This window comes from Salmo trutta, chromosome 24, assembly GCF_901001165.1.
Source record: "Salmo trutta chromosome 24, fSalTru1.1, whole genome shotgun sequence".
NCBI classification, from domain to species: domain Eukaryota; kingdom Metazoa; phylum Chordata; class Actinopteri; order Salmoniformes; family Salmonidae; genus Salmo; species Salmo trutta.
In genome coordinates, this window is record NC_042980.1 from 3,380,684 (window position 1) to 3,406,214 (window position 25,531).

The 25,531-nt window shown below is 48.0% G+C and overlaps 1 protein-coding gene, 3 non-coding genes and 3 pseudogenes across 4 annotated transcripts; all 7 read right to left on the minus strand.

The window, feature by feature from the left end:
• Window positions 1-407: 407 nt before the first annotated feature.
• LOC115161646 (U5 spliceosomal RNA) lies at window positions 408-524 on the minus strand. The gene has a single exon (XR_003869343.1). It is a non-coding gene; the product is annotated as a U5 spliceosomal RNA (small nuclear RNA).
• A 649-nt stretch (window positions 525-1,173) lies between these two features.
• On the minus strand, window positions 1,174-1,352 carry LOC115161589 (uncharacterized; annotated as a pseudogene).
• A 2,517-nt stretch (window positions 1,353-3,869) lies between these two features.
• LOC115161682 (U5 spliceosomal RNA) lies at window positions 3,870-3,986 on the minus strand. The gene has a single exon (XR_003869375.1). It is a non-coding gene; the product is annotated as a U5 spliceosomal RNA (small nuclear RNA).
• A 554-nt stretch (window positions 3,987-4,540) lies between these two features.
• On the minus strand, window positions 4,541-4,716 carry LOC115161572 (uncharacterized; annotated as a pseudogene).
• Window positions 4,717-5,049: 333 nt separating this feature from the next.
• Window positions 5,050-8,114, minus strand: LOC115161469 (uncharacterized). The gene is made up of 3 exons (XM_029712457.1): window positions 6,970-8,114; window positions 6,343-6,618; window positions 5,050-5,688 (listed from the first exon to the last, which is right to left on the minus strand). Exons 1-3 carry the CDS (start codon window positions 8,104-8,106, stop codon window positions 5,098-5,100), a joined length of 2,004 nt encoding a protein of 667 aa, XP_029568317.1. The 5' UTR covers window positions 8,107-8,114; the 3' UTR covers window positions 5,050-5,097.
• A 3,246-nt stretch (window positions 8,115-11,360) lies between these two features.
• On the minus strand, window positions 11,361-11,477 carry LOC115161647 (U5 spliceosomal RNA). The gene has a single exon (XR_003869344.1). It is a non-coding gene; the product is annotated as a U5 spliceosomal RNA (small nuclear RNA).
• A 658-nt stretch (window positions 11,478-12,135) lies between these two features.
• Window positions 12,136-12,310, minus strand: LOC115161563 (uncharacterized; annotated as a pseudogene).
• Window positions 12,311-25,531: the final 13,221 nt, after the last annotated feature.

The window sequence follows — 25,531 nt, forward strand, 5'->3', positions numbered from 1 at the left end:
AGGTTTTTGCCTGCCATAGGAGTTCTGTTATACTCACAGACACCATTCAAACAGTTTTAGAAAATTCAGAGTGTTTTCTATCCAAACCTGAACAATAATATGCATATTCTAGCTTCTGAGTTGGTGTAGGAGGCAGTTAAAAATGGGAACATATTTTTTCCAAAATTCTCAATACTGCCCCCTATACCAAAGAGGTTAAGTCACTAGCTCTTTAAGCCTAGTGCGACTATTTGTTCAAAGCCCGGAAAACACGTCAGTCGTCGTCGGGCTTGAACTCAATTGCCCGAGCGACTACTTTGAGTGGAAAAATACGCCGGTCGGTCGGTCGGTCAGCCGGCTTCAAGTCAAACGCCTGAGCAAAAAGTCTCGGCGTCATCTCTGTCAATTTCTCTTGAAACAAGATACCGGGCTCTGCCAGAAGCAAAGCCCTTCCAAAAATATGTTGAACTCGTAAGTGTTCCTCTCCACGGAAGTCTTTAGTAAAAGGCGAAAGGCTTGTGCGTAATGAAGAGAAACCAGAGTCGTATGGAAGTCAGAGGTCGGGGCCCGAGACACACACTGTGCACTCTAGGCCGGGTGCCCGCGGGTGGTTCCCGAACCCACTCTTCCAAGTTTGAGGGCTGTGGGTAAAAATTCACACAGACAGACAGACAGACAGACAGACAGACAATCCTGGTGAAGTGATTGTATTTTTTGGGGGGGTCAAAAACAGAGACAGACAGACAGACAGACAGACAGACAGACAATCCTGGTGAAGTGATTGTATTTTTTGGGGGGTCAAAAACAGAGAGAGACAGACAGACAGACAGACAGACAGACAGACAGACAGACAGACAATCCTGGTGAAGTGATTGTATTTTTTGGGGGGGTCAAAAACAGAGACAGACAGACAGACAGACACACACACACACACACACACACACACACACACACACACAGAGACACACACACACAGAGACACACACACACACAGAGAGACACACACACACACACACACACACAATCCTGGCCAATGTTTTTTTTTAAGTAAAATGGCGGGAAAACGGGGGACCCCATGAAGGGGGCTTCGCCCTTGTTTCAGTTTGGATGATTCTTCTTTTTTCATTCCTTCTCTTCTTCTGCTAGCTGTTTTACATAGCTTTGTGTATTTCTTTTTCCTTGACAATGAGAGAAAAGTGTTGCACCGTTCCCGGAGGTACTGCAATACCGGGTCGATGCGTGGAGCGGACGGAGCAAGCCCCATTTCCGACTCCCTGTTCGAAAAATCCATTTAATATGTAGTCCCCCGATGGGGGACATATCAGATATTAAACTGATAAGAACATATTTTTTTTTTTTTTTACAAAATATATTTATTACGTTCCATGCCTTTCATTACAAAACCATATATCAATCAAAAATCATAACTAGGCATTTTTTTAACTTCAACACTAAAACCCCAAAACAAAGACTCGTCTTCCCTCCCCTTCCCACTTCCAAACCAAAACACATACCCACATTAAATACCCAACAAAACTCACCCTATACTCCCGACCGACGGGGACGCCTCCTCCACTCCTGACGCTCCTCCGTCGGCCACCATCCCTTCTCCCCTAGAAACAACACCAATTCCCTGCACACCCACACTCTGTGCCTTGTGCCCCCCACTCAAGTCCACCACCCCACCCTCCTCCTGTCTCTGGCCCGAGCACCCCATGCCCTCAAACAAAAAGTTAAACCCTAACCCCTTCCTCCATCCCCCAACTCTGGGCAATGCCTGGAAAGTCCAGCTCAGCCAGGGGTGTAAAAGAGCACGAAGGAGAGGGAGCCCACGAGGGCCCCGCTTCCTCTCCCCCCTGCCCTGCCCTGCCCCCCCCCTACCATCCTTCCTCCTCCTGCTGTCCTTACGCTCCCACTTCTTAGGTCTCTTTATCGGTGGAGGGAACATCTCTGTCTGCGTCCGTCAGCCCCCCCTCGCTTCGTTCATATTGTCCGCCAGCTCACCCCTCGCTTCCTTCACAGTGTCCGTCAGCCCCCCACCATCTTCCTCAGCTCCTCAGCTCCTCCACCCGTGAGCTCACCTCTTTACTGTCCCCCCACTCCTTCAATCCTTCTCCTACTGGTCCCGCCACCTCTGCCTTCTCTGTCTCCTCCCTTTCTGTCGCTTTCTTCTCCACCACCTTCTTCCCTGTCTCCTTCCTTTCTGTCTCTTTCTTCTCCACCCCCTTCTTCCCTGTCTCCTTCCTTTCTGTCTCTACCACCTTCTTCCCTGTCTCCTTCCTTTCTGTCTCTCTCTTCTCCACCGCCTTCTTCCCAGTCTCCTTCCTCTCTGTTGCCTTCTCCGTCTCCTTCCTCTCCACCGCCGTCTTCTCTGGCCCCTCCACTCTCCTGTCTCCTTCCTCCTCCTTCTCTCCTTCAGTCTCCTGCCCTTCCGTTTCCACTATGCTGTTGTCTTCTTTTTCTCCTCCCGCTTCCGTTTTCTCCTCCTCTTCCACCCGTGTGTCCGCTCCCTCTGTTCCAGTACTCAGTCCTTGGTCCCTCCTACCCCCATCCCCGGCTCTCGCTCCCCCCCCAGCTGCAGACGCGTATGACCGCTGACGCGCCGGGCATCCACGCCACAGGTGCGTCAACATGCCACACCCGTGACATGCCTTCGGCGCGTCACAGTCCCTCGCCCCGTGCTCTGCAGACCCACAATACCTGCACTTCTGCATACTGCACGAGGCGAGGATATGACCGTAGGCCATACAACGCCTGCAGTACGGAGGCTGACGGGCATAATGCAACGTCCCCCTGTCAGCCCCCAGGGAGAACATCGCCGGAGGATGGAGGTATCCACCCAATCCTTTTGGGTCGTCTCTTAGGAGGGCCTGGAAACCCCTCCTCCCGGTCCAAAAACCCATGGAATCCTTGAGGTGCCTTCCTGAGGAGACACTATCCATGTATCTCCCCAGAAAGGCCCTCACCTCCTCGTCCTTCACGTATGGGTTGTAAATGTTCACATTCACAACCCTGAAATTACTCTTTGCCAAGCTGGTCACCAAGTAATGAGACATCGGCCTCTCTGCTTGCACTTCTCTCGCCCTTCTGAGAACGTCATCATGCTTCCCTTCAGTGTGTAGCGCCACATCGTATGCCCCCTCCAAAGGGTTGTCTTGGAGGCAGAACACATCCTCCACCGTCAGTCCAAGGATCTCAATCAAAATGGTCCTCCCAAACTCATCTCCGCCAATTGGCTCCATTGCCTTGTTCCTCCAGGCAAACCGCACCGTATTCGCCAGCCCCATCCTAGGGACTGGCCTCCATGTAGAACCTTGCGCCATCTCCGCAAGGAGCTTGGCGCACTCGCCTCTGCTTTCTTCCAAAAAGACAAACTGAAAAAAAGCGGCAAAATAAACCAACCGTGAATCCAAAAAAAACAAAAAAACAAACTTTCCTCCCTCCTGCCTTCCTTCGACCTTTTGGCTCAGCGGGCTCTGGGGCACCTCGGTACCAAGCTTGATCTGAGCCAAAAGGCCGAGAAGCGATAACCCACAAATTGACCCCTGCACCCGCCGGGCCCCCGGGGGTCTCGGCAGACCTCAGCGGTTTGGCAAAAGTTGTCTCCTCCCCACCCGACGCTTCCCTGGTGACAGGCGGGTGTTTTTTTTAACAAGTCGCTAATGCGTCTTTAAGTCACTAGCTCTTTAAGCCTAGTGCGACTATTTGTTCAAAGCCCGGAAAACACGTCAGTCGTCGTCGGGCTTGAACTCAATTGCCCGAGCGACTACTTTGAGTGGATAAATACGCCGGTCGGTTGGTCGGTCGGTCGGTCAGCCGGCTTCAAGTCAAACGCCTGAGCAAAAAGTCTCGGCGTCATCTCTGTCAATTTCTCTTGAAACAAGATACCGGGCTCTGCCAGAAGCAAAGCCCTTCCAAAAATATGTTGAACTCGTAAGTGTTCCTCTCCACGGAAGTCTTTAGTAAAAGGCGAAAGGCTTGTGCGTAATGAAGAGAAACCAGAGGTCGGGGCCCGAGACACACACTGTGCACTCTAGGCCGGGTGCCCGCGGGTGGTTCCCGAACCCACTCTTCCAAGTTTGAGGGCTGTGGGTAAAAATTCACACAAAGACAGACAGACAGACAGACAATCCTGGTGAAGTGATTGTATTTTTTGGGGGGGTCAAAAACAGAGACAGACAGACAGACAGACAGACAGACAATCCTGGTGAAGTGATTGTATTTTTTGGGGGGGTCAAAAACAGAGACAGACAGACAGACAGACACACACACACACACACACACACACACACACACAGAGACACACACACACAGAGACACACACACACACACACACACACACACAGAGAGAGACACACACACACACACACACACACACACACACACAATCCTGGCCAATGTTTTTTTTTTTTAAGTAAAATGGCGGGAAAACGGGGGGCCCCATGAAGGGGGCTTCGCCCTTGTTTCAGTTTGAATGATTCTTCTTTTTTCATTCCTTCTCTTCTTCTGCTAGCTGTTTTACATAGCTTTGTGTATTTCTTTTTCCTTGACAATGAGAGAAAAGTGTTGCACCGTTCCCGGAGGTACTGCAATACCGGGTCGATGCGTGGAGCGGACGGAGCAAGCCCCATTTCCGACTCCCTGTTCGAAAAATCCATTTAATATGTAGTCCCCCGATGGGGGACATATCAGATATTAAACTGATAAGAACAGATTTTTTTCTTTTGGAAAAGTTTTTATTATCACAATTACTTTAAGGACAGCTCACATATGTTTGTACATCATTTTATACACATAAAAACGGCATGAACGCATAAAACACAGCATTTAAATTTGTAAAAAAGTACATGTTGTTAAAAACAATCATGATTAAAAGTACTTTTCATTGTGGAAAACATCAAATCTGTAAAAGCCATTTAAAATGTGTACAAATGATTTAACAAGGTAAAACATTTTTAAAACTTGCTAAAAGGTTGTCTTCGGTCCTTTGTACAGGAGCGGGGTGAGTCCTTATCAAACTTGCCTCCTCCTGCTCTCCCGAATCAATCATCGTCCCGTCCTTCGGGGCCCAGAGGAGATGCCTCCCCTAGGTGCATCGCCCTAGGCGCCGCAGCGCTGTCAGGCCGTGGCCGCAGGGACCTTGGGTGTTGTGGGGGACCCTTCGCCTGGGGTCGAGGCCCCCTTCCTTCTGTACCACCCCAGGGCCTCTGTGGCTACCATGGCCACTGCCTGGGGGGTGGTGTCGACCTGTTTCGCTACCAGCAGGTTGTGGGAGGACCACAGTGCTGCCTTCAGAGACGTGAGGGTGGGCCAGAGCTTGGTGAAGGCCTTTGATGGAATGGGCCTTCGGCCCACCCCATACAGCACGAGCTGGGGCGTTAGGTCCTCCCATGCTGGCAGACACGAGGAGATCAGGGGGCCTACTTCCTTCCACAGGTCCCTAGCGGCTCTGCACTCCCAGAGCAAGTGCCTCACCGACTCTTCTTGGCCACAGCCTGGTCGGGGGCACGCGGATGTCCTCGCCATGCCCCGGGAGTGCATAACGGCCCTGACCGGGAGGATCTCGTGGGCGTCCATCCAGGACAGGTCCCGGTGCTGATTCAGGAGAGCAGGATGGGCCACATTACGCCAAACCGTTGTGGGCTCGCCTATAGCAAGCCCGCGCACTGGACACACTGGTTCCCGGTCCTGCACAAGAGAGAGAAGAGAGCGATGTTACTGATAAGAACAGATTTTTTTTTTTGAAAAAATAATTTATTACCTTCTATGCCATTCATTCATTACAAATCATACCTTTCATACAAAAATAAATAATGGCATTTTAATTCATAAAACAACACAAAAACCAAAACAAAACTCAGGGGAGCATCATCCCTCCCCGTCATCCTAAACACTAACTTTCCCTATCTTCCCTTCCCTAATCTAAAATAACCCCAGCCCTAATCCCCCCTTCCATCTCTCCCGGGCAGCATGCTGCCTCCACTTCCTCTCCTCCCTCTTCATCCTCCCCCTCAGATCTCCTTCCACCCTCCTCACTATGCCTTCCACCCCACAATCTCTCCCTGTCTTAACCATGTTCTGCCTGGCTTCCCACAGCCCCCGCTTAAAGAGGCTCATGAGAAGCCAGAGCAGAAACCTATCCCTATCCGTCCCCCTCGCTCTCCCTACACCTCTCTCTAACCTAGCCCACGTCAAAACAAAATCCCCTCTAACCCTTCCTAACAACACCCGTGCCTTCGCCCATACTACTCCGGCAATGGCACAGTCCCAAAAGACATGGCGCACAGTCTCCTCCCTGCCACAAGAAAGTCTTGGGCAGGTGGGGGATCGCGCCAAGCTATGCCGGTACATGGTGGAGCGTACCGGCAAACACTTATGGAGGCTCAACCAATTCAGGTCCTTGAGCCTGTTGTCCAGACCCCGCGCCTGCACTCCTTCCCAGACCACTGCCGGGATGCCAACCACAGGTGCTGGACTTACTGCCCGTCTGACCTCCTCGTACAGGTGCCTGTGATCTAAACCTACTCGGGCGACTTTAACCTCGGGGTGCGCACGCAGCCACTTGGCCGCATGGCCAAAGTGCCACGGCAGCTGTTCCGCCCGAGGACCCGTGTTAGACCACACCATTACGCTTCTCGCCTGATACGAAAAGAACACCCGCAGGAGGTAACCGGACGGGTGTAGTACTGGCTGAGCAAGCTCCGTCAACAGAAAAGAAACAAAATTTGCGTCCAGCTTGAGGGGGAGATGTGGTACCCCCCTACCTCCCTCCCCAATGGGACAGATCATGCGTGCCCTGGCGACCCACTCGTACCTGCCACCCCACATGAACTGAAACACTAGCCTCACTAGAGGCCTCCTCAGACAAGCCGGCAATGGGTAGATGTACGCCAAATACAAAAGAGATGGCAATACATCCACCTTGAGAACCAGGACCTTGCCTAAAAAAGACAAAGACTTAACCCTCCACATCGCTAGCTTCCTCTGTACCACTGCGATGCCCATGTTCCAGTTCAGCGTCGCTGAGCCAGAGGTCTCAAAACGGACCCCGAGAATCCTCAGGGCCCCGTTACAGAGAGATAACCCTCCGGGCACATCTGTCCTACCACTCCATCTTCCGAAAAACTTAACGGAAGACTTCGCGTGGTTGAGAACCGCCCCGGACGCTCGGGTGAAGTCCCCGATGATGGCAAGGGACCTTGTCAGGCACGAGTCCTTGCAAAGCAGCAAGGATGTGTCGTCGGCGTACTGTGTCAACTTGACACGGAGACCGCCACTTCCAGGAATCAGCAAGCCCTCCACCCCTGTGTCTGCCCTAATAGCAGCCCCCAGAGGCTCCATGTACAGAACGAAGAGGAGAGCCGAGAGCGGACATCCCTGCCTGACCCCAGACGAGAGGTCAAAAACATCACCTAAGTGACTGTTAACGCTAACCCGGCACCCCGCTCCGACATATAATGTACGGATCCATGCTATAAACTTTTCCCCAAATCCTAATCTACCTAACACCCTGAATAGAAAGGATCTATTCACGCGATCAAAGGCTTTCGCCTGATCAAGCGCTGCTACCATTAAAGGCAGCCCTCTGTCTTCTACCCAAGCGATGGAGTCCCTGATCAACTGCAGGTTCCACCTAATAGAGCGGCCCTCTACCCTGCACGTCTGATCCTCATGGACGACGTAGGGAAGGGCTGTGCGCAACCTGTCCGCTAAGACCTTTGCTAAGAGCTTATAGTCTACACACAGCATGGTCAACGGCCGCCAGTTGCCAAGGTCTGTTACTTCCCCCTTCTTGTAAAGAAGTGACAGCACACCAACAGCCATTGATCCCCCCGGGACCCCCGTCTCAAGGATGGCCTTCAAGACTTCGAGGACCACTGGTCCAAGTATACCCCAAAACTTGAGGTAAAACTCGGCCGGCAGCCCATCCATCCCAGGCACCTTCCCTTTTCCCATCCTCCTGAGAGCACTCTCAACCTCCTCGAGGGAGATCTGAGCCTCCATCACATCTCTAATGTCCTCCGGCAATCGCCGGGACAAGTGTTCTAAAAACACATTTCCCTGCTCTACATCTATTACCCTCTCTTTAAATAAACCTCGGAAATGATCAGTTGTTACCCTGACCATTTCCTCCGGTTTTCTAACTATGCTACCATCTTCTTTCCTCACCCCGTGCATTATCTTCCTACTCTGTCTGCCCTAACCGACTTAAAGAACATAGCAGAACAAGTCTCATTATGTTCTAGAAAGCCATAATGCGCACGCTCCAGGAAAGCTCGAGCCTTCCGCTCCTGCAGCTCCCTAAGCTGCGCCTTCAGGGCTGTGGATCTCTCCCAGTCAATCGACCCGCCGAGGTTGCCTGCCTCGTATTCGAGTTCAATCAACCTTTGGATACGATCCACCTCCCTCCTTTCCTCCCTTTTTGTCCTTTTACAATATCCTATTATAAAAGCCCTAATCCTCACCTTAACTAAATCCCACCACTCCAAAACCCCCTCGCACATGGACCGGAGGCCTTCAAGCCCCCGAAAGAAACCAAAAAAGGCGTCAACGAAAGCTTGCTCCTCCAGCACATCCCGATCTAATTTCCAGTACCCCCTACCGAAGAGGCAGACTGGCGACCCCACCTGCAGGAGCACCCCGTCGTGGTCTGAAAAGAACACAGGCAACAGCCGCCCAGACAACTGACCCAAAGACCTGGATAGGAAAATATAGTCGAGCCTCCGCGCAACCCCCCGGGAGTTGCGCCATGTGGGACCCGCCATTGTCGGAGTAGTGTGCAGGCCTCCATCAACCAGACCATGGCAAGCCATTAGCCCGGTGATGGCGCCTGCACTGCTATCTCCCACTAACCCTAAATCTATGTTAAAATCCCCACCTATCACCAAGTGCCTATTTGTGACACACAGGGGTGCCAGACAGTCCACCATCTCCCTCCTGTCTGCCGCCACCTGTGGCCCATACACCACCACTAACCTATACCTACTATCCCTAAAAGTGACATCCACCCCCAAGACACTCCCCTGCATAACAACAAAAGTGTCCTCTACCTTCACCTCCCTATTCCCAAACAAAATACCCACCCCCGTTGAATGAACCCCACCTATACCCCAAACTGACTCCCCCTTATCCCACTCTCTACTAAATCTAATGACATCCCCTCCATCCCTCAGGTGAACCTCCTGTAAAAAACAAACATCAAAACCCACCCCTTCCAAAAAACTAAAAACCACCCTCCTCTTAACAAAGTCCCTCAAACCCCTTACATTTAAACTAAAAAACTTAATAGAATGTATCATTTATAAAATAAAACAAAAACCCTTACTTCAGCACAAATAAACCCACAATGACAAAAAAACAGGAGGCTCACCTGATGCTCCCCTGCTCCGTCTCATCCGGCGGGAACGTCCTCTCCTCTCCCAACGTCCCCCCGTCCTCCTCCATCTCTCCAACCCAGGATGCAGGCATGGTGTTAGGCCTTTGAGTGCCCTGCATCCTTGGTTCCCCACCAACACCCTCCCTCCCTGAAAACGACTGGGCTTAGGGTAGGGGACCCAATCTCACCAAACAGGAGTTGAGATCCCCCCCAGATGACCAGCCCTGAGTTACGCCCAGGGATTCAACCTCCACCATTTGCTGAGGTTCTGAGGAAACCAGCGAGGGCAAAGATATTTCCCCCTCCCCCATAACTCGCTTGGCCACCCCCTCCCTGTCTGCCGAGCTCCCCCTCCTCTTCCCTTTCTTTTTTGGTGTTGGAGGTAACGGGGAGACACCACCCCCCTTCCCCGCTAGCTCCTCCACCATTCCCCTCATCTCTTCCACTAGGGCGCTCGACATACTGTCCCCCCACATCCTCACCCCCTCTCCCCCCTCCTCCCTCCCCCCAAGCCCTACCCCCGGCTCACCCCCCACCTCCTCTCCCTCCACTGCTGCTCTCTCCTGCTCCTTGCTTCCTGCTTCTTCTTTTCCTTCCTGTCCTTCTTTTTCTTCTGCTCCCGTGCCTTCTCTTCCTCCCTCGCCGCCTGCTGCCACCTCTTTCTCCTCCTCCTTCCGTGTGGCCGTCTTCTCTGGGCCTGTGCTTGGGTCTTTTCCTTTTTCACCTCCCCTGTCTCTTCTTCCTCCATCCCCCGCTCCTGCTCCCCCTCCTGCCGCAGACGCGTATGACCGTTGACGAGCCGGGCATTCCCGCCACAGGTGCGCTGTTGAGCCACACCCGTGGCAAGCCTTGGGCTCGTCACAATCCTTAGCCTCGTGCTCCCCAGATCCGCAAAATCTGCACTTTCTAGTGCTGCACGAGGCCAGGATGTGTCCATAGGCCATACAGCGCCTGCAGAACGGGGGCTGACGTGCATAATACAATGTCCCCCTGTCAGCCCCCAGGGAGAACATAGCTGGGGGATGAAGGTACCCACCCAGTCCTTTAGGATCCTCCCTGAGGAGGGCCTGAAAACCTCTCCTCCCGTTCCAAAAACCAAGCGAATCCTTGAAGTGCCTTGCCGAGGATACATTTTCCATGTACCGCCCCAAGAAGGCCCTCACCTCCTCATCCTTCACGTACGGGTTATAAATGTTCACCGTTATTACCCGGAAATTGTTTCTTGCCAAACTCTTCACCTCATAATGGCACATCGGCCTCGTATCTCCCACCGCTCTCACCTTTTTAAGGATCTCATCATGCTTGCCTTCCGTGTAAAAAGCCACGTCAAACGCTCCCTCCAACGAGTTGCCTTGGAGGCAAAACACGTCCCGTACCGTCAGCTTTAGCATTCCAATCAGGATTGTCCTTCCAAACGTCTCTCTTCCAAAAGGATCAACACCCTTCTCTTTCCATTCAAAACGGATGGTATTCGCCAGTCCGATCCCAGGGACCGACCTACTTGCAGAATTTTGCGCCATCTCCGCAAGGAGAATGACGCTCTCGACTCTGCTCTCCTCTCGCTTCGACCTTTTGACTCAGCGGGCTCTGGGGCACCTCAGTACCAAGCTTGATCTGAGCCAAAAGGCCGAGAAGCGATAACCCACAAATTGACCCCTGCACCCGCCGGGCCCCTGGGGGTCTCGGCAGACCTCAGCGGTTTGGCAAAAGTTGTCTCCTCCCCACCCGACGCTTCCCTGGTGACAGGCGGGTGTTTTTTTTAACAAGTCGCTAATGCGTCTTTAAGTCACTAGCTCTTTAAGCCTAGTGCGACTATTTGTTCAAAGCCCGGAAAACACGTCAGTCGTCGTCGGGCTTGAACTCAATTGCCCGAGCGACTACTTTGAGTGGAAAAATACGCCGGTCGGTCGGTCGGTCGGTCGGTCGGTCAGCCGGCTTCAAGTCAAACGCCTGAGCAAAAAGTCTCGCCGTCATCTCTGTCAATTTCTCTTGAAACAAGATACCGGGCTCTGCCAGAAGCAAAGCCCTTCCAAAAATATGTTGAACTCGTAAGTGTTCCTCTCCACGGAAGTCTTTAGTAAAAGGCGAAAGGCTTGTGCGTAATGAAGAGAAACCAGAGTCGTATGGAAGTCAGAGGTCGGGGCCCGAGACACACACTGTGCACTCTAGGCCGGGTTCCCGCGGGTGGTTCCCGAACCCACTCTTCCAAGTTTGAGGGCTGTGGGTAAAAATTCACACACAGACAGACAATCCTGGTGAAGTGATTGTATTTTTTTGGGGGGGTCAAAAACAGAGACAGACAGACAATCCTGGTGAAGTGATTGTATTTTTTGGGGGGGTCAAAAACAGAGACAGACAATCCTGGTGAAGTGATTGTATTTTTGGGGGGGGTCAAAAACAGACACACACACACACAGAGACACACACACACAGAGACACACACACACAGAGACACACACACACACACACACAGAGACACACACTCACACACAGAGACACACACACAGAGACAACACACACACACAGAGACACACACAGAGACACACACACACAGAGACACACACACACACACACACACACACACACACAGAGACACACACACACACACACAATCCTGGCCAATTTTTTTTTAAGTAAAATGGCGGGAAAACGGGGGACCCCATGAAGGGGGCTTCGCCCTTGTTTCAGTTTGGATGATTCTTCTTTTTTCATTCCTTCTCTTCTTCTGCTAGCTGTTTTACATAGCTTTGTGTATTTCTTTTTCCTTGACAATGAGAGAAAAGTGTTGCACCGTTCCCGGAGGTACTGCAATACCGGGTCGATGCGTGGAGCGGACGGAGCAAGCCCCATTTCCGACTCCCTGTTCGAAAAATCCATTTAATATGTAGTCCCCCGATGGGGGACGTATCAGATATTAAACTGATAAGAACAGATTTTTTTTTTTGAAAAAATAATTTATTACGTTCAATACCATTCATTCTTTACAAAATCATATATTTCTTTCAAACTCAAATAATGGTATTTAATTTATAAAACAAAACAAATACCCCAAAACAAAACTCAGGGGAGCATCGTCCCTCCCCGTCATCCTACACACTAACTTTCCCTATCTCCCCGTCCCTAATCAAAAATAACCCCAGCCCTAATCCCCCCTTCCACCTCTCCCGGGCAGCGTGCTGCCCCCACTTCCTCTCCTCCCTCTTCATCCTCCCTCTCAAATCTCCTTCCACCCTCCTCACTATCCCTTCCACCCCCCAATCTCTCCCTGTCTTGACCATGTTCTGCCTGGCTTCCTACAGCCCCCGCTTAAAGAGGCTCATGAGAAGCCAGAGCAGAAACCTATCCCTATCCGTCCCCCTCGCTCTCCCTACACCTCTCTCTAGCCTAGCCCAAGTCAACACAAAATCTCCTCTTAACCTTCCTAACAACACCCGTGCCTTCGCCCATACTACTCCGGCAATGGCACAGTCCCAAAAGACATGGCGCAAAGTCTCCTCCCCGCCACAAGAAGGTCTTGGGCAGGTGGGGGATCGCGCCAAGCTATGCCGGTACATGGTGGAGCGTACCGGCAAACACTTGTGGAGGCTCAACCAATTCAGGTCCTTGAGCCTGTTGTCCAGACCCTGCGCCTGCACTCCTTCCCAGACCACTGCCGGGATGCCCACTACAGGTGCTGGACTTACTGCCCTCTGACCTCCTCGTACAGGTGCCTGTGATCTAAACCTACTCGGGCAACTTCAACCTCGGGGTGCGCACGCAGCCACTTGGCCGCATGGCCAAAGTGCCACGGCAGCTGTTCTGCCCGAGGACCCGTGTTAGACCACACCATTACGCTTCTCGCCTGATACGAGAAGAACACCCGCAGGAGGTAACCGGACGGGTGTAGTACTGGCTGAGCAAGCTCCGTCAACAGAAAAGAAACAAAAATGGCGTCTAGCTTGAGGGGGAGATGTGGTACCCCCCCTACCTCCCTCCCCGATGGGACAGATCATGCGTGCCCTGGCGACCCACTCGTACCTGCCACCCCACATGAACTGAAACACCAGCCTCACTAGATGCCTCCTTAGACAAGCCGGCAATGGATAGATGTACGCCAAGTACAATAGAGATGGCAATACATCCACCTTGAGAACCAGGACCTTGCCTAAAAAGGACAACGACCTAGCCCTCCACATCGCTAGCTTCTTCTGTACCACTGCGATGCCCCTGTTCCAGTTCAGCGTCGCTGAGCTGGAGGTCTCAAAATGGACCCCGAGTATCCTCAGGGCCCTGTTACAGAGAGATAACCCTCCGGGCACATCCGTCCTACCACTCCATCTTCCGAAAAACTTAACAGAAGACTTCGCGTGGTTAAGAACCGCCCCCGACGCTCGGGTGAAGTCCCCAATAATGGCAAGGGACCTTGTCAGGCACGAGTCCTTGCAAAGCAGCAAGGATGTGTCGTCGGCGTACTGTGTCAACTTGACACGGAGACCGCCACTTCCAGGGATCAGCAAGCCCTCCACCCCTGTGTCTGCCCTAATGGCAGCCCCCAGAGGCTCCATGTACAGAACGAAGAGAAGAGCCGAGAGCGGGCATCCCTGCCTGACCCCAGACGAGAGGTCAAAAACGTCACCGTTAACGCTAACCTGCCACCCCGCTCCGACATATAAAGTACGGATCCATCCTATAAACTTTTCCCCAAATCCTAATCTTCCTAACACCCTGAAAAGAAAGGATCTATTCACGCCATCAAAGGCTTTCGCCTGATCAAGCGCTGCTACCATTAAGGTAGAGACTTCTTATTCAGGATTCTGTTTATGTCTACCCCGAAGACAACGTGTGTTGAGTAAGAACTTCCTGTGACAACGGGAAGTGGTTAAAACAGCCTAGAGCTATTGTCATATGGTCAACCTGCATATAGTGAAAATCACGCAACTCAACCAATTCTTAAGGTAGAGACTTCTTATTCAGGATTCTGTTTATGTCTACCCCAAAGACAACGTGTGTTGAGTAAGAACTTCCTGTGACAACCGGAAGTGGTTAAAACCACCCAAGAGCTATTGTCATATAACCTGCACATAGTGAAAATCACGCAACTCAACCATCTGTTACTCAGTCAATTCTTAAGGTAGAGACTTCTTATTCAGGATTCTGTTTATGCCTACCCCAAAGACAACGTGTGTCTATTCTTTTTGCAAAAAAACAAAAACACACACACACAATTTGGCCATAGGTACATATTGTGGGGCTTAGAGGCTTATACCGCCTTCAATAGTTACTTTCGTTCAAACGATTCAAGAACCGTCAGACCTAGAGCTCCGAAATTTTAGAAACCTGTTCTAGAGCTCAAGTCGATAGTGCACGGTGATTTATGGGGCTCTAGAAGGTTCTCTGACCGAGAAACCGCCTCGTACATTTGCAATATTTTCAATTCATTTTGAATATCACGGACATGGCGACATGTCCCAGAGTCGCAAGACTAGGTGCATTGAAACCGCCTCAGCCCATAGAGACGGACCCCAATGTCTCTGTCCGATAGCTCATTCAGGGACCCCGTAGTAACGCCCTGAAAAAGTGGATTTTCAGCACCAATTAAGGCCATTGCTCGGGCACCGAATGACCTATTGAGCCAAAACTTGGGATTCGGGGTCGCCTCACATAGGCCTACACATAATGTCAGAGCTGGACCCGCAGCTATAACGTAACTATGTATTTTATGTTTTTTTATGGTTAAAATTGAAAGCACTGTGAATTATGGGCCTTCTCTGACATATGTGATAGTTGGCTTCTATACGAGTTGGAAAAAGTGGATTTGGTGTCAGATGCTATCAGTTTGGTGTCAAAATGACATCTAATTGACTGATGGACGCTGACTGCTGGGTGACGAGCAATGGAGAGGAACCACAGTCACTGCCCGGCCATCCCGAGTTCATCGAGCCAGTCAATAATGCATTTCTGCAGTATTTTTGAGCATGCCTAAATTCGTGATGCTAAATGCCCATTGAATCATATTGCAAACGTAACGCGCAATATTGCAAATGTAACGCGCATTTGCAATATGATTCAACAGCAAAAAATATCACCAAAGTTGACATGATGAAATCAACACAACGAGTGATGGAGAGGAACCACAGTCACTGCACGGCCATCCCGAGATCATCGGGCCAGTCAATTATGCATTCTGAGCATGTCAAATTCGTTAAAAATGTTAAAAGCAACAGAGTCCCACTTCTCCCTCATCATACATGACAAGTAGACCATCTGCGTTGATCCATGGCTTAACATAGGGCTATATATCATTTGGGCAGTATAAATGCCATTTGGACCATGGTTCACTGACTTTTGGGTTTGGAAACCGACTTCCTATGATCGTACATGGCAAACGGACAAACATCCTGATTTGGCACATTCAATACTTTCATACATGTATAATTGACAAAAAAAGAATTGGACATTTCATTTGCACATTTCTAATGGCATTTGGCAAAAAAAGAAAAAAATATGTCACTTTTGACTTCCTATGAAATCATATTCCAAATGCACAAAACATATGCCTTATGCACAAGCAAAAAGAACCCAAAAAACGACGTCAATAAAAAACGTCAGAAGCATGTTCATACAGCTCTTATACATGTGTAATTGACATAACAATCGAAAAAAATACGAAAAACGGTCCAGAAACCACTTTTTTACAAGGTGCTAAGTTTTTTTTTTTAAATCGTTTTATCAAAATCTGAGACTTGGGTAAGAATTGGGTATCATTTGCTGTATGAAAATCCAAGGTGGAGCACGCTCGCCATCTAAAGGAAATTTGGGGTGTTACAATTGGCAATTGCCATCGGAAAATTGCCATATGATTGGCCCGGAGATGGGCCGCTTTGGGTGGTTTTTGCAATCGTGTGTATGATTCGTGCTATGCCAATATGTTGCCATGTTATTTTGTCCAAATCAAGGGGGTATTCCCTTACTTGTTCCTCTGCCCCCAATCTCGCATACGGGATCCTCCAAAACTGCCTTTGTGGGTCCGTACGTACAGTTGAATTCGGAAGTTTACATACACTTAGGTCAGAGTCATTAAGCCTCATTTTTCAACCACTCCACAAATGTCTTGTTAACAAACTACAGTTTTGGCAAGTCGGTTAGGACATCTACTTTCTGCATGACACAAGTAATTTTTCCAACAATAGTTTAAATCAAATCAAATCAAATTTATTTATATAGCCCTTCATACATCAGCTGAAATCTCAAAGTGCTGTACAGAAACCCAGCCTAAAACCCCAAACAGCAAGCAATGCATGTGAAAGAAGCACGGTGGCTGGGAAAAACTCCCTAGGAAAAACTCCTGAGAAAGGCCAAAAACCTAGGAAGAAACCTAGAGAGGAACCAGGCTATGAGGGGTGGATATTATAACGGAACATGGTCAAGATGTTAAAATGTTCGTAAATGACCAGCATGGTCAAATAATAATAATCATAGTAATTGTCGAGGGTGCAACAAGCACGTCCGGTGAACAGGTCAGGGTTCCGTAGCCACAGACAGAACAGTTGAAACTGGAGCAGCAGCATGGCCAGGTGGACTGGGGACAGCAAGGAGTCATCATGCCAGGTAGTCCTGAGGCATGGTCCTAGGGCTCAGGTCCTCCGAGAGAAAGAGAGAAAGAGAGAATTAGAGAGAGCATATTTACATTCACACAGGACACCGGATAAGACAAGAGAATACTCCAGATGTAACAGACTGACCCTAGCCCCCCGGCACAAACTACTGCAGCATAAATACTGGAGGCTGAGACAGGAGGGATCAGAAGACACTGTGGCCCCATCCGATGATACCCCCGGACAGGGCCAAACAGGCAGGATATAACCCCACCCACTTTGCCAAAGCACAGCCCCCACACCACTAGAGGGATATCTACAACCACCAACTTACCGTCCGAAGACAAGGCCGAGTATAGCCCACAAAGATCTCCGCCACGGCACAACCCAAGGGGGGGGCGCCAACCCAGACAGGAAGACCACGTCAGTGGCTCAACCTACTCAAGTGACGCACCCCTCCCATGGACGGCATGGAAGAACACCAGTAAGTCAGTGACTCAGCCCCTGTAAAAGGGTTAGAGGCAGAGAATCCCAGTGGGAAGAGGGGAACCGACAAGGCAGAGACAGCAAGGGCGGTTCGTTGCTCCAGCCTTTCCGTTCACCTTCACACTCCTGGGCCAGACTATACTTAATCATAGGACCTACTGAAGAGATAAGTCTTCAGTAAAGACTTAAAGGTTGAGACTGAGTCTGCGTCTCTCACATGGGTAGGCAGACCATTCCATAAAAATGGAGCTCTATAGGAGAAAGCCCTACCTCCAGCCGTTTGCTTAGAAATTCTAGGGACAATTAGGAGGCCTGCGTCTTGTGACCGTAGCGTACGTGTAGGTATGTACGGCAGGACCAAATCGGAAAGATAGGTAGGAGCAAGCCCATGTAATGCTTTGTAGGTTAGCAGTAAAACCTTTAAATCAGCCCTTGCCTTAACAGGAAGCCAGTGTAGGGAGGCTAGCACTGGAGTAATATGATCACATTTTTTGGTTCTAGTCAGGATTCTAGCAGCCGTATTTAGCACTAACTGAAGTTTGTTTAGTGCTTTATCCGGGTAGCCGGAAAGTAGAGCATTGCAGTAGTCGAGCCTAGAAGTAACAAAAGCATGGATTAATTTTTCTGCGTCATTTTTGGACAGAAAGTTTCTGATTTTTGCAATGTTACGTAGATGGAAAAAAGCTGTCCTTGAAGCAGTCTTGATATGTTCTTCAAAAGAGAGATCAGGGTCCAGAGTAACGCCGAGGTCCTTCACAGTTTTATTTGAGACGACTGTACAACCATCCAGATTAATTGTCAGATTCAACAGAAGATCTCTTTGTTTCTTGGGACCTAGGACAAGCATCTCTGTTTTGTCCGAGTTTAAAAGTAGAAAATTTGCAGCCATCCACTTCCTTATGTCTGAAACACAGGCTTCTAGCGAGGGCAATTTTGGGGCTTCACCATGTTTCATTGAAATGTACAGCTGTGTGTCGTCCGCATAGCAGTGAAATTTAACATTATGTTTTCGAATGACATCCCCAAGAGGTAAATTATATAGTGAAAACAATAGTGGTCCTAGAACGGAACCTTGAGGAACACCGAAATTTACAATTGATTTGTCAGAGGACGAACCATTCACAGAGACAAACTGATATCTTTCCGACAGATAAGATCTAAACCAGGCCAGAACTTGTCCATGTAGACCAATTTGGGTTTCCAATCTCTCCAAAAGAATGTGGTGATCGATGGTATCAAAAGCGGCACTAAGATCTAGGAGCATGAGGACAGATGCAGAGCCTCGGTCTGACGTCATTAAAAGGTCATTTACCACCTTCACAAGTGCAGTCTCAGTGCTATGATGGGGTCTAAAACCAGACTGAAGCGTTTCGTATACATTGTTTGTCTTCAGGAAGGCAGTGAGTTGCTGCGCAACAACTTTTTCTAAAATTTTTGAGAGGAATGGAAGATTCGATATAGGCCGATAGTTTTTTATAATTTCTGGGTCAAGATTCGGCTTTTTCAAGAGAGGCTTTATTACTGCCACTTTTAGTGAGCTTGGTACACATCCGGTGGATAGAGAGCCGTTTATTATGTTCAACATAGGAGGGCCAAGCACAGGAAGCAGCTCTTTCAGTAGTTTAGTTGGAATAGGGTCCAGTATGCAGCTTGAGGGTTTGGAGGCCATGATTATTTTCATCATTATGTCGAGAGATATAGTACTAAAACACTTTATCTCCCTTGATCCTAGGTCCTGGCAGAGTTGTGCAGACTCAGGACAATGGAGCCCTGGAGGAATACCCAGATTTAAAGAGGAGTCCGTAATTTGCTTTCTAATGATCATGATCTTTTCCTCAAAGAAGTTCATAAATTTATTACTGCTGAAGTGAAAGCCATCCTCCATTTGCGAATGCTGCTTTTTAGTTAGCTTTGCGACAGTGTCAAAAAGAAATTTCGGATTGTTCTTATTTTCCTCAATTAAGTTGGAAAAATAGGATGATCGTGCAGCAGTGAGGGCTCTTCGATACTGCACGGTACTGTCTTTCCAAGCTAGTCGGAAGACTTCCAGTTTAGTGTGGCGCCATTTCCGTTCCAATTTTCTGGAAGCTTGCTTCAGAGCTCGTGTATTTTCTGTATACCAGGGAGCTAGTTTCTTATGACAGATGTTTTAAATTTTTAGGGGTGCAACTGCATCTAGGGTATTGCGCAAGGTTAAATTGAGTTCCTCGGTTAGGTGGTTAACCTCTCTAGGGTATGTGGGACGAAATCGTCCCACCTACGTAACAGCCACTGAAATCCAGTGGCGCGATTTTTGAATCGTTAGAAATACTATTACTTCAATTTCTCAAACATATGACTATTTTACAGCTATTTAAAGACAAGAATCTCGTTAATCTAACCCCACTGTCCGATTTCAAAAAGGCTTTACAACGAAAGCAAAACATTAGATTATGTCAGCAGAGTGCCCAGCCAGAAAAAATCAGACACCCATTTTTCAAGCTAGCATATCATGTCACATAAACCCAAACCACAGCTAAATGCAGCACTAACCTTTGATGATCTTCATCAGATGACACACCTAGGACATTGTGTTATACAATACATGCATGTCTGTTCAATAAAGTTCATATTTATATCAAAAACCAGCTTTTTACATTAGCATGTGACGTTCAGAAAAAGCATAACCCCCGCAAACTTCCGGGGAATTTACTAACAGTTTGCTAAATCACTCAAGATAAACGTTCACAAAAAGCATAACAATTATTTTAAGAGTTATAGATACATTGCTCCTCTATGCACTCGATATGTCCGATTTTAAAATAGCTTTTCGGATGAAGCACATTTTGCAATAATCTAAGTACATAGCCCGGCATTACAGGGCTAGCTATTTAGATACCCACCCAGGTCAGCATCCACCAAAATCACATTTCCTATAAGAAAAATGTTCTTACCTTGCTTGTTCTTCATCAGAATACACTGCCAGGACTTCTACTTCAATAACAAATGTTGGTTTGGTCCCAAATAATCCATCGTTATATCCAAACAGCGACATTTTGTTCGTGAGTTCTAGACACTATCAGAATGCTTCTTCACGGTCCCGCGCATGGCGCATTGGCGTGTCAAAAATGTCTAAATATTCCATTACCGTACTTCGAAGCATGTCAACCGCTGTTTAAAACCAATTTTTATGCCATTTATCTCGTAGATAAGTGATAATATTCCGACCGGGAGTATGCATTGAGCCTAAACAGCCGAATAAAATTTCTCCTCAGGAGCGACTCGTGCACGCGCCTCATTCAAAGGTCCTCTGAGTCGACACTTACAAAAGGTGATAATGTGTTTCAGCCTGAGACTCCCTCGTAAACCTTCAGTTATTTCCCGGGCTCTGAGAGCCTATCGGAGCCCTGGGAATTGTCACGTTACAGCTAAGATCCTTACTTTTCAATAAAAAGATGTAAGACGCACGACTCCTTGTCAGACAGGGTACTTCCTGCTTGAAACCTTGTCAGGGTTTTGCCTGCCATAGGAGTTCTGTTATACTCACAGACACCATTCAAACAGTTTTAGAAAATTCAGAGTGTTTTCTATCCAAACCTGAACAATAATATGCATATTCTAGCTTCTGAGTTGGTGTAGGAGGCAGTTAAAAATGGGAACATATTTTTTCCAAAATTCTCAATACTGCCCCCTAGCCCAAACAGGTTAACTGATTCTTGTCCTCTGACGTCCTTGGGTAGGCAGAGGGAGTCTGGAAGGGCATCAAGGAATCTTTGGGTTGTCTGAGAATTTATAGCACGACTTTTAATCTTCCTTGGTTGGGGTCTGAGCAGATTATTTATTGCAATTGTAAACGCAATAAAATGGTGGTCCGATAATCCAGGATTATGAGGAAAAACATTAAGATCCACAACATTTATTCCATGGGACAAAACTAGGTCCAGAGTATGACTGTGGCAGTGAGTAGGTCCAGAGACATGTTGGACAAAACCCACTGAGTCGATGATGGCTCCGAAAGCCTTTTGGAGTGGGTCTGTGGACTTTTCCATGTGAATGTTAAAGTCACCAAAAATTAGAATATTATCTGCTATGACTACAAGATCCGATAGGAATTCAGGGAACTCGGTAAGGAACACTGCATATGGCCCAAGAGGCCTGTAAACAGTAGCTATAAAAAGTGATTGAGTAGGCTGCATAGATTTCATGACTAGAAGCTCAAAAGAAGAAAACGTCATTGTTTTTTTTTTTGTAAATTGAAATTTGCTATCGTAAATGTTAGCAACACCTCCGCCTTTGCCGGATGCACGGGGTATGGTCACTAGTGTAACCAGGGGGTGAGGCCTCATTTAACACAGTAAATTCATCAGGCTTAAGCCATGTTTCAGTCAGGCCAATCACATCAAGATTATGATCAGTGATTAGTTCATTGACTATAACTGCCTTGGAAGTGAGGGATCTAACATTAAGTAACCCAATTTTGAGATGTGAAGTATCACAATCTCTTTCAATAATGGCAGGAATGGAGGAGGTCTTTATACTAGTAAGATTACTGAAGCGAACACCGCCATTTTTAATTTTGCCCAACCTAGATCGAGGCACAGACACGGTCTCAATGGGGAAAGCTGAGCTGACTACGCTAACTGTGCTAGTGGCAGACTCCACTAAGCTGGCAGGCTGGCTAACAGCCTGTTGCCTGGCCTGCAACCTATTTCATTGTGGAGCTAGAGGAGTTAGAGCCCTGTCTATGTTCGTAGATAAGATGAGAGCACCCCTCCAGCTAGGATGGAGTCCGTCACTCCTCAGCAGGCCAGGCTTGGTCCTGTTTGTGGGTGAATCCCAGAAAGAGGGCCAGTTATCTACAAATTCTATCTTTTGGGAGGGGCAGAAAACAGTTTTCATCCAGCGATTGAGTTGTGAGACTCTGCTGTAGAGCTCATCACTCCCCCTAACTGGGAGGGGGCCAGAGACAATTAATCGATGCCGACACATCTTTCTAGCTGATTTACATGCTGAAGCTATGTTGCGCTTGGTGACCTCTGACTGTTTCATCCTAACATCGTTGGTGCCGACGTGGATAACAATATCTCTATACTCTCTACACTCGCCAGTTTTAGCTTTAGCCAGCACCGTCTTTAGATTAGCCTTAACGTCGGTAGCCCTGCCCCCTGGTAAACAGTGTATGATCGCTGGATGATTAGTTTTAAGTCTAATACTGCGGGTAATGGAGTCGCCAATGACTAGGGTTTTCAATTTGTCAGAGCTAATGGTGAGAGGCTTCGGCGTCTCAGACCCCACAACGGGAGGAGCAGAGACCAGAGAAGTCTCGGCCTCCGACTCCGACTCGCTTAACGGGGAGAACCGGTTGAAAGTTTCTGTCGGCTGAATAAGCGACACCGGTTGAGCATTCCTACAGCGTTTCCCTCCAGACGCCATGAGAAAGATGTCCGGCTGCGGGGACCGTGCGAGGGGGTTTATACTAACGTTACTATCTGTACTTGCTGGTGGCACAGACGCTGTTTCATCCTTTCCTACACTGAAATGACCCTTGCCTAACGATTGCGTCTGAAGCTGGACTTGCAGCACAGCTATCCTTGCCGTAAGGCGATCGTTCTCCTGTATATTATGAGTACAACGACTGCAATTAGAAGGCATCATGTTACTTAGCTTCGTCTGTTTGAAGTCCTGACGAACCATGTCCAGATAAAACCTCCGGGGTAGGAAAGTTGAATGAAAAAAAAGTTGAGTGAGGGAAAAAGTAAAAACCGTCAGGTAGCAAAGTAAAAACGGCAACAAAAACGCACAGCAGCGTAAACAAGTCTGCAAGTTATTACCTCAATTACCTCGACTAACCGGTTTACAGACAGATTATTTCACTTATAATTCACTGTACCACAATTCCAGTGGGTCAGAAGTTTACATACACTACGTTGACTGTAGCTTTAAGCGGCTTGGAAAATTCCAGAAAATTATGACTTTAGAAGATTCTGATATGCTAATTGACATCGTTTGAGTCAATTGGTGGTGTACCTGTGGATGTATTTCAAGGCCTACTTACAATATTTGCTTGACATCATGGGAAAATTAAAAGAAATCAGCCAAGAACTCAGAAACAAAATTGTAGACCTCCACAAGTCTGGTTCATCCTTGCGAGCAATTTCCAAATGCCTGAAGGTACCACGTTCATCTGTAAAAACACCATGGGACCACGCAGCCGAGATGAACGTGCTTTGGTGCGAAAAGTGCAAATCAATCCCAGATTCTGTAGGAAACAGGTACAAAATCATCTATATCCACAGTAAAACGAGTCCTATATCAACCTAACCTGAAAGGCCGCTCAGCAAGGAAGAAGCCACCACTCCAAAACAGCCATAAAAAAGCTAGACTATGGTTTGCAACTGCACATGGGGACAAAGATTGTAATTTTTTGAGAATTGTCCTCTGGTCTGAAGAAACAAAAATAGAACAGTTTGGCCATAATGACGATCGTTATCTTTGGAGGAAAAAAGGGGGAGGCTTGCAAGCCCAAAGAACACCATCCCAACTGTGAAGCACGGGGGTGGCAGCATCATGTTGTGGGGGTGCTTTGCTGCTTTAGGAATTGGTGCACTTCACAAAATAGATGGCGTCATGAAGAGGAAAATTACTTGGATATATTGAAGCAACAGCTGAAGACATCAGTCAGGAAGTTAAAGCTTGGTCAGAAATGGGTCTTCCAAATGGACAATGACCCCAAGTATAGTTCCAAAGTTGTGGCAAAATGGCTTAAGGACAACAAAGTCAAGGTATTGGAGTGGCCATCACAAAGCCCTCCCCATAATCCTATATAAAATTTGTGGGCAGAACTGAAAAAGCATGTGCGAGCAAGGAGGCCTACAAACCTGACTCAGTTGCACCAGCTCTGTCAGGAGAAATGGGCCAAAATGTACCCAACTTTGTGGGCAGCTTGTGAAAGGCTACCCAAGTTAAACAATTTAAAGGCAATGCTACCAAATACTAATTGAGTGTATGTACACTTCTGACCCACTGGGAATGTGATGAAAGAAATAAAAGCTGAAATGAATCTATTTTTTCTGACATTTCACATTCTTAAAATAAAGTGGTGATCCTAACTGACCAAAGACAGGCTAGGATTAGGATTAAATGTCAGAAAGTGAAAAACTGGGTTTACATATATTTGCCTAAGTTGTATGTAAACTTCCAACTTCAACTGTACTCATTTGCCAAAACAGCAGCTTCAGATGCAGTCCGTATGATGGAAACAAACATCATACTCCTACTCATGGTGAGCGTTATGTCAATATTAATGAGACTAAGACATATGGAAAAGTTAGACCAGACAGTAAGCCTACTTTAGGCTGTTATTTTATACCTTCAAGAGACACTCGACTGACAGTATGATGGATGGAGTAAGAAAGCGGTGGATGGATTTGCTTTATTTTAATAATGGTAGGGAGAGGACGTGTTGGGTTGCTATTTTAATTAAGCGGGATAGTGTGCAGCATATTAGGGAAGTGCACACGGGTGAGGGTAGGCTTTTGAATGTTTATGCACCTGAGATTGACCGAGCCGTGATTTTTCAGTCACTTGAGCAACATTGTGTGGGTAACTGTATATTGGTTGGGGGATTTTAACGTTCGTTTGACTAAACTGGACACGTCAAGGAGTACATTGTTGTGCTCTGATCTGTCTAGGCTAGTCTTGCTGGGGGTAATGAAGGATCATTGAGTGATGTATGTCAGGGTATACATCCAGGTGAGAGCTTTCTCAAGGAGGCAGGTTGTTTTAAAACGGTCTCAGGCATAGCCGCATTGATTATTGTTTAGCGGCTGTAAATGTGGTGCAATATGTTCACAAGATTTGGTATCTCTAAAAGAGGGAGCGTATAGCTTTGAATTAACGGCTTGACATTGAGCTGGAAAAAGTTGACACGGTGGAGGGTTATGATGTGGCAGGCTTTATGGAACCTCAGGCTGCTGTACATAACTTTGAAAAGAGTGTATGTATGGGGGCAATGATGGCGATCATGGCTGTAGTGAGGTTTTAGGTTTTATTGATGCTAAATTCTCTGATGCTGAACGAAAAATGTTGACATAGATATGACGTTGATGGAGATACGGGAGGCTGTCTTGGCCAGTAA

What these genes read in the sequence shown, in the direction of transcription:
- LOC115161469 (XM_029712457.1), bottom strand. Translation starts at nt 8,106, where the DNA reads ATGGTCAGGGTAACAACTGATCATTTCCGAGGTTTATTTAAAGAGAGG. An exon ending in GGAACATGGGCATCGCAGTG is followed by an intron (nt 6,619 to 6,969) that starts GTACAGAGGAAG and finishes TTTTCGTATCAG; the next exon opens with GCGAGAAGCGTAATGGTGTG. An exon ending in GCCTCCATAAGTGTTTGCCG is followed by an intron (nt 5,689 to 6,342) that starts GTACGCTCCACC and finishes CAGTAACATCGC; the next exon opens with TCTCTTCTCTCTCTTGTGCA.